This window comes from Macaca fascicularis, chromosome 13 (genome assembly GCF_037993035.2).
Source record: "Macaca fascicularis isolate 582-1 chromosome 13, T2T-MFA8v1.1".
Classification (NCBI taxonomy): Eukaryota; Metazoa; Chordata; class Mammalia; order Primates; family Cercopithecidae; genus Macaca; species Macaca fascicularis.
In genome coordinates this window covers 66,198,582-66,215,482 of record NC_088387.1, presented here as the reverse complement: position 1 = coordinate 66,215,482, position 16,901 = coordinate 66,198,582, and the positions used below count along the sequence as shown (strand labels likewise).

At 40.2% G+C, this 16,901-nt stretch overlaps 1 protein-coding gene across 34 annotated transcripts in view; it reads right to left on the bottom strand.

Annotated features, from left to right (window-relative positions):
• Window positions 1-14,469, bottom strand: part of PPP4R3B (protein phosphatase 4 regulatory subunit 3B) — a 72,061-nt gene extending 57,592 nt beyond the window's left edge. For all 34 annotated transcript variants that reach the window (XR_012422369.1, XR_012422370.1, XR_012422368.1 and 31 more), the window contains exons 1-3: window positions 13,976-14,469; window positions 12,277-12,332; window positions 802-900 (exon numbers count right to left, since the gene is read on the bottom strand). Coding sequence is in view for 28 of the 34 variants with exons in the window: in XM_045369288.3 (XP_045225223.1) it covers window positions 802-900; window positions 12,277-12,332; window positions 13,976-14,117 (297 nt within the window). In the remaining 6 variants the exon portion in view is untranslated. The remainder of the gene's footprint in view (window positions 1-801; window positions 901-12,276; window positions 12,333-13,975) is intronic.
• Between the last annotated feature and the right edge of the window lie 2,432 nt (window positions 14,470-16,901).

The window sequence follows — 16,901 nt, the reverse complement described above, 5'->3', positions numbered from 1 at the left end:
CGAACTCCTGATTTCAGGTTACCCGCCTGCCTCGGCCTCCCAAAGCGCTAGGATTACAGGTGTGAGCAATTGCGTCCGGGTGGACAAATACATTTATATCCAAGAACATGTATTAAAAAGTAGGTGTTGACATATAGAGGTGGGGTAGTAGGATGGGACAAGGATAATCTTATACAGAAATCACTAAATTATCCACCATATAAATTTATGTTCCAGCAGATTTGTAAATCAATATCTTAGTTATAAATAAGAGATGTTTGTCTTCTCCATTATAGTTATATTTTCTGTAAATCTAAAACTGTTCTAAAATAAAAGGTTTCTTTTAAAAAAATTCTAGTTACTTAAGAGTTACCACATATTCTATATATCCTACTACACTCTAAGTTCCACATAAACTAAAGTCATGAATACTGTTGATCATTAGTGCCTCGTACGGTATTCATAAACATCAGGCAAACATATGACCAAATATTTATTATTTTTAATCTAAAAGCCTGACTTAATTACTTAATCTTCTTTTGGTTTGTTTAAAGTACTTGCCACTCTATAATATAAGGTATTAATTATGAGTATATGCTATCAAAATCTAAAGTGGTAAAACAAAACTATGACAAAGTTGTTTTTAAAAAACTTGAAGTAAAATAATTTGCTGTAGAAGATAAAAAAATTTCAAGTTATATTATCAAGTCTCACATTAAGACACTATCTCTCCACATCCTAATACATGTTTGAAGTAAAAAGGAAACAAAAATTCAAGAAAAGATGCAAACGTTAAGTTAAATACTATAAAAAGAAACTCACCTGACAAATTTTTTCCCAGATCTCATCACAGCCAGCTTTTTCCTGAAAACTCAGAGCCAAATCATAGTTCTCTGCTTCTGACCAAACAATTAATGTATCCTGTTTAAAAATAAATATTTCTATATCATCACACTAGAAAAGAGATATCTACAAAGTATAAATAAAAATCAAGAGGACTGAAAACACAGCAATGACAAATGCCCCGATAAAAGTAATAAATGTATATTTGATTGGCATTATTAGTAATATATTGGCAATAAAATAGCTTTGGTACTAAAAATGACACTGAGCAATTTTCTAAAACAAAAAATATTAAAACAGGTTAGTAGGCTCTGACTCATGTTACCCAAATAATATTTATAAAAAGGCTAGCCATTCTTGGTTAAAACTGTAACAAAGACATTCCAACCATCTACTTTCTGTTGCTTCTAGAAAATCAGCTGTCCCATTCACTAACCACCTATGTATTTATCCTTCCCTTTGAGCTGGTTAAAAGTAAGCTAACTAATACCTGAAAATAGGTTAAGGCTTAACTCTATTTTTGCCATTTTTTTTTTTTTTTAATCTGGAAAAGACTTCAGGATCTTAAGAAATGCAACACCATGGTGAAACAAAGCTATTTGCTCTTATTTACAAGTGCTACCAACAGCACCCAGTTCAGTACCTTAGGGTGTAGAAAAATTAGCCCAAGGTTTAGGTAAGCAGTCTCCTAGAACGTCTTCGATTACATGCCTACCAAAGGGTTAGTTACGCTTTTAGGAAAAGGTCGTCAACCCTTGTATTAGAAACTAAAGTTTGGATTTAAAATAAAACATACACCACACACACACACACACACACACACACGTATACATATATATATTTTGTTGTTGTTTTTTGTTTCCCCCCTAAGACAGGGTTTTGCTCTGTGACCAGGCTAGAGTGTAAGGGTACAATCACGACTCACTGCAGCCTTGACCTCCTAGGCCCCAGCAATCCTCCCACCTCAGCCTCCCGAGTAGCTGGGACTACAGGTGCACACACCACGCCACACTAATTTTTTGTAGAGACAGGGTTTCACCATTTTGCCCAGGTTGGTCTGGAACTCCAACTCCTGGGCTCAAGCAATCCATCTGCCTCGACCTCCCAAAGTGCTGAGATTACAGGTGTGAGCCACTGCACCCAGCCTATACACACATTTTTAAACACTAAAAACACTATGCAATACTCAAATGAACAATCTTTAAAGGATATATAATAATGAAAGTTTAATATGGCTAAAACTTTGATTTTCAAACAAATACAAATTGAGTTTATACTCTACCAAAAATATAATCTACAAAACACCTTATATGTAATAATTTGTTCATTTAACTAGTACTTATAAATATGATAACCTGACATGAATACAAACTAAAAATCATCTCCAGATCAAAGACAAAGTTTTGAAAATGGGAACATTTCAGTACTTTTTGGCTTTAAACAGTAAATGAAAAATATTATTTAATTAATCCAGGCCTCAGATTAATACTTCTTATTTTCTGTGTCATCAGGTAAAAATAGCTAGAAATCGGTGTTCTACCTTCTTCCTGGCTATGCTTTTTGGGAGAAACTTGCTACCAGAGTTAGTCTAAAATTCTCTCAAGTCACTCCTTTGTCTAAAATCCTTCAGTTTCAGCCAGGCGTGGAGGCTCACACCTGTAATCCCGACACTTTGGGAGGCCAAGGCAGGCGGATCACGGGGTCAAGAGCAGACCATCCTAGTTAACATGATGAAACCCCGTCTCCACTAAAAATACAAAAATTAGCTGGGTGTGGTGGTACGTGCCTGTAGTCCCAGCTACTTGGGAGGCTAAGGCAGAAGAATCGCTTGAACCCGGGAGGCAGAGGTTGCAGTGAGCCGAGATTGTGCCACTGCACTCCAGCCTGGCGACAGTGCAAGACTCTGTCTCAAAAAAAAAAAAAAAAAAAAAAATCCTTCGGTTTCTCTCATCATCCACAAAAGTTTTCAAACCTTTTTAAAAAAAAACAGAACCCCTTTTACAAACAAAAATTTACTAAGAACCTCCATATATAAAAAAGATATAAATAGAGCTACTCTGGTCAGTGCTGGTTAAAACACCAGGGTACCCGCTCAGGCTCCCTACATTCCCAAGTCATCTTCTTAGAGCCTTCCTCAAAATAGCTTCACAAACAGTGATCTCCAGAACATTTTTGACTGTAGTTTAATTTGCTTATATATTATATACAAGAATATATTAGCATATTAATGCATTATAAAACACATGCTGAAATAGAAAAGGCTTATAAGAACATAAGCAAAATTTTTAAATATTTGAACTGTAATGGCTCCATATCATTAGTTAGTATTAAAACTCAATACACACTTAAGGCATAAGATACCCAAACATAACAGTGGATATAAATCCATATTTAAAATTATTCTTTCGTAGAATGCAATGGCTCAAGTCTGTAATCTTAGCATTTTGGGAGGCTAAGGCAAGTGGATCAATTGAGGCCAGGAGTTTGAGACCAGCCTGGGCAATGCAGTGAGACTCCCATATCTAATTTAAAAAAAAATTATCGGTCAGGCATGGTGGCTCACACCTGTAATCCCAGCACTTTGGGAGGCCGAGGCGGGTGGATCACCTGAGGTCAGGAGTTTGAGACCAGCCTGGCCAACATGGTTGAAACCCCATCTCTACTAAAAATACAAAAATTAGCCGGGTGTGGTGGCAGGCACCTGTAATCCCAACTACTCGGGAGGCTGAGGCAGGGGAATCACTTGAACCCAGGATGTGGAGATTTCAGTGAGCCGAGATTGCACCATTGCACTCTAGCCTAGGGGACAAGAGCGAGACTTTGTCTCAAAAAAAAAAAAAAAAAAAAAAAAAGTTAAAAAAAATTATCTTTTTAATAACTGAACTTTCTGAGGGGATAACTTCTTGTCAGATCTATTACATCATTGTTTCTGCTTTGTCGCATGGTTGACAGTTAAGCAGTAAATGTTAATTTAACCATTATGTAGTTCATTTGTACTTATATCATTATCAACCCCTTTTAAGGCACCTATCTATTTTGTTTGAGTTAGGACAGTTTAAATTACAAAATATTTGCAGTTATCTCCACATATAGGCTACAATAATTCACAAAAGGTGGGTATGAGAATATAGGAATAAACAAACTGTTTCTCATACTATACTCTCACAATACAAATCACTGCTGTCACCTTCATCACCAAGAAGTGTGGGGATTTCTCCCCACCAATATCAATCAGTTCTATACTAGACACCAGGTGGGTATTCTCCAATTCACCTTTGACACTGTTTACCTGGAGACACCGTCAGATACCACAGTTGAGGGCTCAGCCCTACAAGACTGCCCCTACTTCTAACGCCAACTGCAAGACTGGGTTGTTTTACCTATGCTTTCAACCAAATGGCTATAAATCAGGCTTCCCATGACCCCCTCCTTGGATTTGATTAATTTGCTATCACAGAATGCAGGGAATCAGTTGTATTTACCAGTTTATTATAATATAAAGGATATTTTAAAGGATACAAATGAAGATAGGTATAGAGCAAAGTATGGGGTAAGAGGCTCAAAGGTTGCATTACCTCCCTGGGGACATCATCCTCCAGGAACTTCCACTTAGTTATCTGGGAGCTCTCCAAACCCAGTCCCACTGGGCTTTTATGGAGGCTTCATTAAACAGATATGATTAAGTAAATCACTGGCCACTGGTGATTAATAAACCCCCAGTCCCTCTCCCCTTCTGGAGGTTGGGGGATGGGGTTCAAAGTCACAATTTTCTAATCATGCCTTGGTCTTTCTGGTGTCTAGATCTATAGACAGTAGTATCTACAGTCAGGTCAATGGATATGACTAATAGAATGAAATCCAAAACGCTTTATCCAGCCATCCAGTGCCTTTCCCATTTTGGCTACAATCAATGTTCTGAGAGAAGGTCCAGGTAAACACTGAAATCTGAATTAAGGTAACTGAGCACCTTTTCATCATCACTTTCTTTTGCTCTTCTTTTTTTTGATACAGTGTCTCACTCTGTTGCCCAGGTTGGAGTGCAGTGGTACAATCTTGGCTCACTGCAACCTCCACCTTTGGGTTCAAGTGATTCTCCTGCCTCAGCCTCCTGAGTAGCTGGGATTACAGGTGTGTGCCCCCACACTCGGATAATTTTTGTGTTTTTAGTAGAGACTGGCTTTCACCATGTTGGCCAGGCTGGTCTTGAACCCCCAACCTCAGGTAATCTGCTAGCCTTGGGCTCCCAAAGTGCTGGGATTACAGGTGGGAGCCACTGCACCCAGCCCCTCATTCTAAACTTCAACTTAAATTATTTTCTCTGATCTCGTCAACATACCAGAAACTAAATGGGGTTTATATTTAGAGTTATTTTCCAATGCTAAGGACTGACCTTGGGAAACAGTCAATGGTTATGGATCTTCCTTCTTCCTGATTACCAATAACCGATCCATCGCACGCCCTGTAAATTCTACCTTCGATATGTATCACAAAATCCATCCATCTCTCTCCATCTCTATCACCTCAATCCAATCCAACATTATCTTTTGCTTGGACTATGCAACAATCTCCCAATGAGTTTCCCACTTATTGCTTCTCTTCAATTCCACAGATCGATACCAAGTATTCTGGATCATGCCATCACTTTGCATAAACTCTTCAAAAGCTTACTTTAAAAATCCCAATGGCCAGACGTGGTGGCTCATGCCTGTAATCCCAGCACTTTGGGAGGCCAAGGCAGGCAGATCATCTGAGGTCGGGAGTTCAAGACCAGCCTGACCAACATGGAGAAACCCCGTCTCTACTAAAAATACAAAATTAGCTGGGCGTGGTGGTTCATGTCTGTAATCCTAGCTACTAGGGAGGCTGAGGCAGGAGAATTGCTTGAACCTGGGAGGTGGAGGTTGCAGTGAGCCGAGATTGCGCCACTGCACTCCAGCCTGGGCAACAAGAGTGAAACTCTAATAAACAAAAACAAAAATCCCAGCTTGGCTGGATGTGGAGGCTCACGCCTGTAATCCCAGCACTTTGGGAGGCCAAGGAGGGAGAACTGTTTGAGTGCAGGAGTTTGAGACCAGCCTGGGCATCATAGTGAGACCTCATCTCTACTAAAAATTAAAAAAATTAGCCAGGCATGGTGGTATGTGCCTGCAGTCTCAGCTACTCAGAAGGCTGAAGTGGGAGGATCGCACCTAGGAGGTCAAGGCTGCAGTGAGACATGATCATGCCACTGTGCTCTTGGCTGGGAGACAGTCTCATCTAAAAACCACCGCCCTGCCTCCAAAAAGTTCCAAACGAAAGATAGTGACCAGCCAGAAGCAGCATTCAATGAGGTATTTCTGGATGAATGAATAAATGTGGTCAGATCAACAAGACTCAGTCTTGAGCTCTGTTCTTTTCTCAATTTATAGCTAGTACCCCAAAGGAGGTTACCTTGCATCTAAAAATTCATAATTAATCTGATTTTTTTTTTTTTTTTTTTAAGGCTGGAGTGCAGTTGGCTATTCACAGGTGTGATCATCACGAACTACAGCCTCAAACTCCTGGTCTCAAGCCATCCTCCTGCCTCAGCCCCAAAAAGCTGGGACCACTACTGGCACGCCAGGCCTTTTATGATTCTTAAGTTATAATCTCCTGCTGGAAAGTCTTACCCTATCTCTATTCCCAGATGTTCCTTTTGAGACCTTTTCATGGGCTGGGTGTGGCGGCTCACGTCTGCAATCCCAGTACTTTGGAAGGCCAAGGTGGGTGGGCTGCTTTAGCTAAGGAGTTCAAGACCAGCCTGAGCAACATGGCAAAATCCCATATCTACAAAAAATTAGCCAGGCATCATGTGCACACCTGCAGTCCCAGCTACTCAGGAGGCTGAGGTGGGAGCCTGAGCCCAGAAGTCAAGGCCATGATCCATGATTCATGATCATGAAGCCATGAACCATGATCGCGCCACTGCACTCCAGCCTCGGCAACAAAGCAAGACTGTGTCGCCAAAAAAAAAAAAAAAAAAAATCTCTTTCCATTTATTTTACTATATTTATTATAAGCCCAGATGGAAAAAAAAAAAAGCAATGCACAAAACAGTACATAGTATGCTACCATTTATACCAATAAAAGGGAAAAAATACCTACAATTGTATGCATATTTGCTTACATATGCATATCTCCGGCAAGATATATAAGAAACTGGTGTGAGTGGCCTCTAGCGAGGGAAACTGTATGGACAGAATCTGGCGTGGGAAAGAGACTTCAATAAATACCTTTTGAATTTTTAACTGGGCTAATATATTACATACTAAAAAAAAATTTTTTTAAATAAGCCTCAAACCAAAAGATTAATGTAAACCTGCTTAACTTCCCACTTTCTGGAAAGAACCATCATTTTCCTGGCCAGATTCAAAAACACTACCAGTGACCTTTGATTCCTTGTCTTTCATATTTAATCATTTACCAAATGTTCCAGCACTTTCTTGAAAATATACTGGAGCTCTGTTCCTTGACGTCCATTTACCATGGTGGAATAGACTTTCATTTTTTGTATCTGAATTATTGTAAAAGGTTTTGCTACTCAAAGATCTTCTGCTCCACCCTATCCCTCCTCCCCAATTTATTATTCATAACATTGCCACACTCTTTTCTTTAAACACAGTATCACTTTAGGCCCCTACTCAAGAACCTGTAATGTCCCCTTCTGAACCTGTGTATTATCACATTTGGGATTAAGGGGGGGAAAAAAGAAACCACTGCTACAGATAGGCTTAATACCTTGTGTAGCAGGTATATTTCCTTCCCTATCACAGTTCCTTCCACAACCACCAGGAATGAAGTTTTTCTTAATGATTCCAGCTTACATTAACCTCTTCCTTAATTTTCTATTGCTTTAAGTCTGTGGAATACAAGTTTACTTTTTATATTTTGTGTCAGCACATACCTGCTGTATAATCTCAGTCAAGAATCTTACCCTTTCTGTACCTTTGTTGCCTCATGTGTGAAATGCTTTCATGGGCTTTCAGTGAAGACTGTGGTAAAACATTTGTTATCAGCTATCTTACTATCATTCTGTATCTGTTTCACCTGTTACGTCCTGCCTCCAAATAAAACTGCAATGAGGATTTTCCTAAACCCAGTTAATACACAACTGTGTTAAATAGGTACACATTCTTATGACTCTTTTTTTTTTTTTGAGACAATCTTGCTCTATCGCCCAGGCTGAAGTACGGTAGCACAATCACAGCTCACTGCAGCACTGCCCTCCTGGGCCCAAGCAATTCTCCCACCTCACCTTCCCAAGTAGCTGGGACTACAGGTGTGTGTCACCATGCCCGGCTAATTTATTTTTATATTTTTTGTAGCGACAGAGTCTCAGTATGTTGCTCAGGCTGGTCTTGAACTCCTGGACTGAAGTGATCTTCCGGCCTCAGCCTCCCAAAGTGTTGAGATTATAAGTGTTGAGCCACTGTGCCTAGTAGGACTCGTTTTTATTATTTTTTTAAGATATGTTGCCCAGGCTGATATGCAATGGCCATGCACAGGCACAATCATAGCATACTACAGCCTCAAACACCTGGCCTTAAGTGATCCTCCAGCCTCAGCCTCCCAAGTAGCTGGGACCACAAGCACATGCCACCATACCTCGCTTTGACTCTGCTTTTGATTTAGTCAGTATTAGTGGGACTGATGTTAAGTAACTTAAAATTTCTGTCACACCTATCAGGTATCTTATTTCATGTTGTATCATATAATGATTCTCTCCTCTTTCCAACATGTTTAAATGCTTAAGTTTATTGAGTAAGTACATCTTCTTCCATTAACTACTTCAGTATTGTGCACAGTAAGGAAGTGATGTGAATCAATAATGACTTTTCAATATCCAGTCATATGACATTCAGCTTGACTCATTCTAACTCCTTTTAAGCTCACAATTCGGTACTTCATTTTTGAAAGAAAAGATGTATCTTGAGCACACAATTTAGTAGTTGGCTCATTTTAAAACTGTAATGTTAAAAGAAGAATGTTAAACATTCCCCTCTGAATTTACTCAACTTTTTTTTTTTTTTTTTGAGACAGGGCCTGGCTTTGTCTCTCTGACTGGAGTGCAGTGGTACAATCATGGCTTACTACAGTCTTGACCTCCCAAGCTCAAATGATCCTCCCGTCTCAGCTCCCAAAGTAGCTGGCACTACAGCTGCACACCACCACACCTGGACAATTTTTGAATTTTTTTTGTAGAGATGGGGTCTTGCTATGTTGTGCAGGCTGTTCCCGAAATCCTGAGCTCAAGGGATCCTCCTGCCTTGGCCTCCCAAAGTGCTGGGACTGCAGGTGTGAGCCACCATGCTTGGCATAGTCAACATATTTTAATACAGCAAAATGGCCTATAAACATCTCATTCACTTACTCATTAAGTTTTTAATAAAAAACCCACTAATGGAAACAAAAAGATTTTTTAACCCATTACTATAGTCCCAGCCACTGGAAAAGCTGAGGTGAGAGGATCATTTGAGTCTAGGAGTTCAAGCTCAGCCTGGGCATCATAGTAAGATCCCATCTCTGAAAACAAATTTTAAAAAAAATTTTAACTCCACTAATGAACAACAGACTTCATGTAAAATTTGGAAATCAGTAACTTTCTAGACTAATTTATTGAATAATCTAAATGATGCCTTTTACAAAGGATAATTCTAACAAACATAGAAAAATATTACTGTATTTGGAAATTTCAATTTGTGTAACTTCAAAAAAGTACAAATTAAGCTGAATACAGTGGCTCACACCTGTAATCCCAGCACTGTGAAGGTGCTGAAGCAAAAGGATCACTCGAGGCCAGGAATTCAAGATTAGCCTGGGCAAACATAGTGAGACCCCGTCTTTACAAATACAACAACAAAAAAAATGTGTAATAAATTTTTTAAAAGTGCAAATTTAGCCTGGACAACATAATGAGATCCCATCTTTACAAAAGTTTTAAAAAATTAGTCAAGCATGGTGGCTCACATCCATAATCCCAGCTACTCAGAAGGCTGAAACTGGAGGATCGCTTGAGCACAGGAGGTTGAGGCTGCAGTGAGCTGTGATCAAATCACTGTACTCCAGCCTGGGGGACAGAAGAGCCTCTCAAAAAAATTATTTTCAAAAATGCAAATTGAAAATTTGGGTGAAAATACGAAAAACCACATCCATTACAAGGAACTAAGTTTAACATAACCCCTAAATGGCCCTATGATTTCCATTAGAAAAGTGTACTCGATTTAAACAAAACTAAACAGGTAATATCATTCACACAAGTTTTTCACTCTTTTATAGCGTTTCAATATTCTTCTCATTACCAGAGTTATCTTATATACCTGAATGTTATGTTGCAAAAAAAAAAAAAATTAAAAAATAAACTATTAAAAAAAGCCCAAATATTGTATTATTTACATGTGATTACAGAAAACATTTCCAAATGGTGTAGTTTTTTTAAATAATGCAATTTTTCCAACACTTTATACTTAGTGTATACAAAAATACTAATGATCTAGAACTAATTTTCTAGTAGAGTAACATACATGAAATTACCTACATGTCCTAATGATTCTAAAGTATTCATAGAACCACTGTGTATTTTTAACTTACGCTGGGTGACTATTTTAACTACAAACCTACTCCATAATGTGATCTTTCCAAAGTAACAACAGCTAAAGGATCTTATATACAATCTGAGAATCCATTATTATAACTAAATTTGTAGGGAACTGCTTATGACTTAGTTACATTCAAGAACAAAGTTCCTGATAACTTTATATTCATGCAGATAAGTGAAATACTGTAAAAAAAAAAAAAAAAATTAGTGTTTCTTTCCCTACAAAGAAGCAAGCAAACAAAAACAAACTAAAAGTGATTATCTGGTAAAAACTTGGTATAAAGACAGAGAGTAAGAGCTGCTTGGCTAACTTAGAAATTAAATTTACTTAAATGTCTACCTTAAAATGTCTAAGGTATAGGAAACATCTTTAGGTTTTCAATTCAGGACAAATGTTTAATTTGTTTCTCCATCAAAAAAGACACACAATATTTTCTAAACAGAGAAAATAAGCTATGAATTGAATATTGAAAATTTTAAAGTATTTCAAATAACTGATTAAGAATGTGTTGTATACATAAAACAATTGTTTAACAGTAAGACTTTGTATTAATAAGCTGCACAACAGACAGAAGTTTATTCCTCCAACTATGAAGTACTTGTTTCTGGGCATCCAAATTTTCATAAACCTTGAAGTGGGCACTGATGCTGTAAATGTAATCCTAAAATAATTTATCTTCCTTCAAAAATCTCTGCCATCGTGACTTTACATACCACACACACACAAAATACCTGGAAATAATTCAAATGTATAACAATAGGTGTATGTCATACATAAGAATACTATACAGAGTTTAAAAAGAAAACTAGATCTACATTGTTAACATGAACAAATATTCAAAATGAATGTGTGAAAAATGCAAGCTGCAGAATACATGTAAGAGTACGATATCAACTGTGTAAAGTTTAAAAACACACAACAGACTACATATTATTTATGGATACATACATATGCAGAAAAGGTATAAAAGCATGTACACAAAGAATACACATCAACTTCAGAATAGTGGTTACCTATGTAGGGGATGGCGAATGTAAAGAACGGGATGGATACAAACAAGCTTTAACTCTATCCATAATGTTCAATATTACAAAAGTATTTGAAACAAATATGGCATAACGTTAACATTGTTAAATCTGGTGGTGTTACAGTAGACACCCATTATTCTCTGTACTTTTCAATTTTAATATATTTCATAATAAAAATAAAAACATTCACAGAATAAAAAAAGCTCGAATCACTGCTACCATTTTCAGATTAATCAGGCATGCTAAAACACAACACACATTTTCTTTCCCAAATAAGACAATAAATATTAACAGAAGATGTTACATAATTGGCAATGTACACTTTTATAAGGTATCCATTGATTACTATATTAAAAATACACAACAATTGAACAGCAGGATTTAATGCTTCTACTTCAAAACCTCTACCTTTACTTGAGTCAAAGGATTTAATTTCACACCACAAATAGGCTTTCCTTGCTTTAAGAGTATCCCTTTGAATTTTGTTTTATGTCATTTCCTTTAAACATGACTCAGAACAAAAGGTTTCGTGTACAAGGTATAGAAGAGACTTGACTAACTACAGTTAAATAATACTAATAAATACATCTTAGAATAAACCAACAGTGGATCAATCCAAAAATGGTAATTATCACCAGTACAAAAACTTTCACTTTTCATTCTGAAACTTTTAACCTGCAAGAGAAATACACATGATCTCTGTTTACCAAACATGTTTTTTTCTTGTCAGGAAAGTTTTCCCACCTTTGTCAGATTAATACTTCCTTGATCACAGATGAAGTCTTTCAAATTAAAGATAAACAACTACTTGCCTGTTGTTTCTGATATGCAGTATTTGGATTTATCTTTGATTCCAAGAGTAGTGATCCTGAAAGATAAAAAATAATATATAATAAGTCTCAGATGATAAAACCCTGAAAAAAATAAGAATACACATTAAAGTCGGGCACGGTGGTTCACGTCTGTAATTCTAGCACTTTGGGAGGCTGAAGCGGGCAGATTACGAGGTGAAGAGATCGAGACAGTCCTGGCCAACATGGTGAAACTGTCTCTACTAAAAATACAAAAATTAGCTGGGAGTGGTGGCGCGTGCCTGCAGTCGCAGGTACGCGGGAGGCTGAGACAGGAGAGTCGCTTGAGAGAGAGAGAGAGGAGGCAGAGGTTGCAGTGAGCCCAGATCACGCCACTGCACTCCAGCCTGGCAACAGAGCAAGACTCTGTCTCCAAAAAAAAAAAAAAAAAAAACACACATTAAAAAAACACACACCACCCGCAAACTTTTCATGTCTTTTTACCCAGTTGGACATCTTAACAAAATGTATTCAAATTCACATTTTCTCTCCAAATCTAGGCTTCATATTTAATCTAAAATATTTCACCCTATTCCCATACACCCTTAAAGAAAATATTCATCTAAAACCAACATTCAAACCAAGGAATAAGGAGACTAGATGACTATTAAAATTTTATTGAAATAAAAATTTTAAGGTCTAAATGACCACTTCAAGCCATTCTTTTTAACAAAAGTTGTTTTATTCCCAGTTTAACAAATAATGCAAATTACAAAACAAAATCATGACAGGGATTAAATACTTAGTGTAGAAATTACAGTGCTGCATTTATCCTTTTCTCGTGAAGAACAAAAGAATACCTTCTGTAGAAATAAGTGATAACTATTTAAAATAAAAGGGAACAAGCAAGAATACAAAATATGTCAAGAATAAACCTAAGATTGTTTTTCTAACTGCCCATATCAGTTGTTCAAATCAAGTCCAGATTACACTATAAAAGGCATTTTAATTACGGCTCTACATTTTGTAATTTAAAATACTTCACATGACTACAATAAACCAAAGAATACAGCAGTTTACAACCCGCTCTGGTGTTCCAACTTGCTTAGATTGTAAGGCATTCACTTTCTCATAGCGCCTTCTACAAAGGCAGCCCGAAGAAATCCCAGACTAAAGATGTTGTGCTTGTGTGTCCATGTATCGTGGCAACAGTCAGCAAATACAGCCAGGAAAAGGTGCCTTTTGGTTTTCCCCAACACCTGTCGACTGTGGCACCTGGTTGGTACAAGTGTTTTTTTTTTTTTTTTGGCTTGTTTTGTTTTTTAACGACACTCGGAAAGAAAAGTTTCGCTAAACCGTTTGTACTAGACGTATAATGGATAAGAAAATACAGGAATAAAGGGGGAGGAGGGCGACATCAGTACCTAGTCTCTCACTAGTTCCTCCCTTCTCTCTCACACTCTCCCCTCTTTAAAAGAGGAGGGACTGGAAAGGAAGGAGTCCAATCCTTAAGAGGGATGGGAGGCGGACAGAGTCTCGGTCTCTGAGGATAAGTCCAGTCAAAAGTACAGTAGTTTGTTTTTGCCGTACACAAGAGTCAGCTCAGAACCAACGCGCTGTCCCGAAGTGGTAGCAACGGTAACGGGCCCAGGGCCCTAAACCCCAGGCTGTGCCCGGATCAGAGGCACTATCCCCTATTCTACGGTTCCGATAACCTTACCGTCGGACTCTGCCCGAACGAGCAGCGACATCCCCTTGAGCTCCTCCACGTAAGTGGAGGAGACGTGCCCGGTGCCTCGGTCGTCCCATTGCCGGTCTTCGTTCAGGGTATAGACCTTCACTCGCCGCCGCGTATCCGACATGGTAGCTGCTGTCTCCACCGCTCCAGCCGCCGCCTCCTCGCTCACCTCGTCCGCGTCCCTCACTCTTGGGAGACGGTAGACGCGATAGTGGCGGTGGCGGCGGCAGCGGCTCCAGAGAGGCCCGAATTCACCATGGCTTCAAAGGTTCAGCCGCGAGAAGGGGTGACAAGAGCCACTGAGACCCTCCGCCCGGAGGTCTGGTTACCTCTCACTTCAACCCCGCATACACCCACCCTCCCGTCCCTTTGCCCCACAGGGCTCGCTCGCTCTCCCGCCGCCGCCGCCGCCGCCGCCGCAGTAACTACTACAGATCCGCCATCTTGTAACCCGACTCTCTCTGCCTTTCTCTTCCTCCTCCAGCAGGCTCGCACGGGCTGTCCTAGCAGGGGCTACGGCGGCCGACAAGTCCCATGAACAGCACCTCCGCTTCTGCACGCGCTTCCCAGGCCGGAGTGCTCGGCGCTCTCGCGAGGAGGGGTACCCGACTAGGGCGGGAGTACTTCAGCGAGACTTCCTCCTCTTTCGGCCCCGCCTTCTGGCGCGGGGTCGCAATTGGGCGGGAGGTTCTCGCGATCTCCCGGTCCCCGCCTGAGCCGCGAGAGGCCGCTAGGTGGAAGGCTACTGCCGTCCTGCACTTCGTCGGGTTGTTGGCTTGCAGCAGGGTGTGACGTTCCGAGCGACTCAGCTCTGAGGAAAAAACAAAGCAAACGGGGGAAGTACGTAGCCTTGAAGCGGAGTAACCAGGGACAGAAAGGAAGGAAAAGTGCTTTCATACCTTGACGGAAGGAAGCTCACTCCGTCCGCCTGAGGGGGAAAAAAAAGTTTAAACCTTTCTGTGAAAAAGAAAAAACGTGGAGCCCTTTCAGCCGAATGGAAGCCCACTAAACCTCGTTATGGAGTCTGTTACAATTAAGCATTTGCCCAGGAATTGTCTATGGACACAACTTTCCAGGCAATTCGTGCAAAAGTGTGTTGACGAATTCCTGTTTCCCGCAGATCGCCTTACCGTTAAGGCTCTTAGTAGCTGGCGATTGAAAAGCACAATTTCCGCTTCATGAAAAGACAGTGCTCTTCTTGTTTTTGTAACCTTGCAAAGTAAATCTGCAGATAAGTTTAGGGAAGTGGCGGGGAGCTACTTTCCTAACACATCTGTGATTTTTTTTGATACTTCTGAGTTTCTCGTGGGCATTTCCTGCGTTCTCTATAGGGGTCTTCTGCACTGAATAAGGGAAGGAGGAATTCTCTGCATTGAGGTTATTATCGAACATTGTGCGGTGGATATAGTCACGCGCTGGGTCGTAGTAGCGTGTCGTTTATTTCAGTACCAGCTCGCTCTTGGTAGAAACCCTTAATTCGTTTTGTTGTTGTTTTTGATAGTCTCCTCTCTGCCGCCCAGGCTGGAGTGCAATGGCGCAATCACGACTCACTGCAGCCTCAGCCTTGAGGGCTCAAGCGATCCTCTCACCTCAGCCTCCCGAGTAGCTGGGACCATAAACGCCGGCTCCCCACCCCCGCTATATTCGTTCTTTAATATAGTCTCTCAGCTTGTTCAGCTGCCACTTCTGTGCAGCTGGTTAGCCAGATCGGTGAAAACCAGGCGAGAAGCGCACCCTGACCCTGCAGTGCATCTTGGGAGTTGTAGTCATAACAGATCAATGGTCTTGTTAAAACGTGCTTATGTTTTGACCAGATCCCTTATGTGTGGACGCCCTTCAGCAGTACACTACAACGTGTACAACGTGTACAGAACACATGCTGATAGAAATAATTTCAAAATCTGGATTCATCGTTTTTTTAAATCTACAGGAGACCTCAGAAAATGTACTAAATCATCATAATATAGTACATAACAATAGAGCCAGTTAATCGATGTGATGAATGTGGACAAAATGTATTTTGACCTTAGAGAAAATAACATTGCTGCCTTGGAAGAATCAGAATGCTTCACACAATTTTTGAGCCTGATGTTAGACACTCCAGCCTTCTGTCCAAGCCTCACCCTTTGGTTATTCCTCAGGAAGACTGAACTTGGGAAGAGGATTATGCAGACCCTGGAGTCAGGCTTGGCTTTTGGGGTAGGGAATTCTAGAGTGCCCACAGCATGGTTTGAAAAAGGGAGAGTGGGCTACACGTGGCTGCAGTCCCATGATTCCATGGATTTCAGACCCCTCCAAAACACAGGGCCTAGTGCTTGCCCAAGTCTGAGGGCCCCCCACAACCACATTTCCCCAGCAGATGTTCTTTAATTCAGGCAGTCATCAAAGTTCCACTTCAAAGAGCTGTTAACCAAATAAGCCCACAATCTTCCTTTTTTGTTGTTGTTTTGAATAAGTAATGCCTTTACACATATGAAATTAAAAAGACAGGCTGGGCATGGTGGCTCACACCTGTAATCCCAGCACTTTGGGAGGGCGAGGCGGGCGGATTGCCGGAGGTCAGGAGATCGAGACCAGCCTGGCCAACACGGTGAAACCCCGTCTCTACTAAAAATATAAAAATCAGCCGGGCGTGGTGGCGGGGGCCTGTAATCCCAGCTACTTGGGAGGCTGAGGCAGGAGAATCGCTTGAACCCGGGAGGCAGAAGTTGCAGTGAGCCAAGATTGCGCCACTGCACTTCAGCCTGGGTGACAGAGTGAGAGACTGTCTTTAAAAAAAAAAAAAAAAAAAAGCAAAGGTATATAGTGAAAACGAAGTCTTCTTTTTTAGTCTTTGTCTCCTGGCACTCATGGAATTTTCCTCTTGGAATCACCTCTATTCCATTTTCCTGTGTATGTTGCCAGAGCA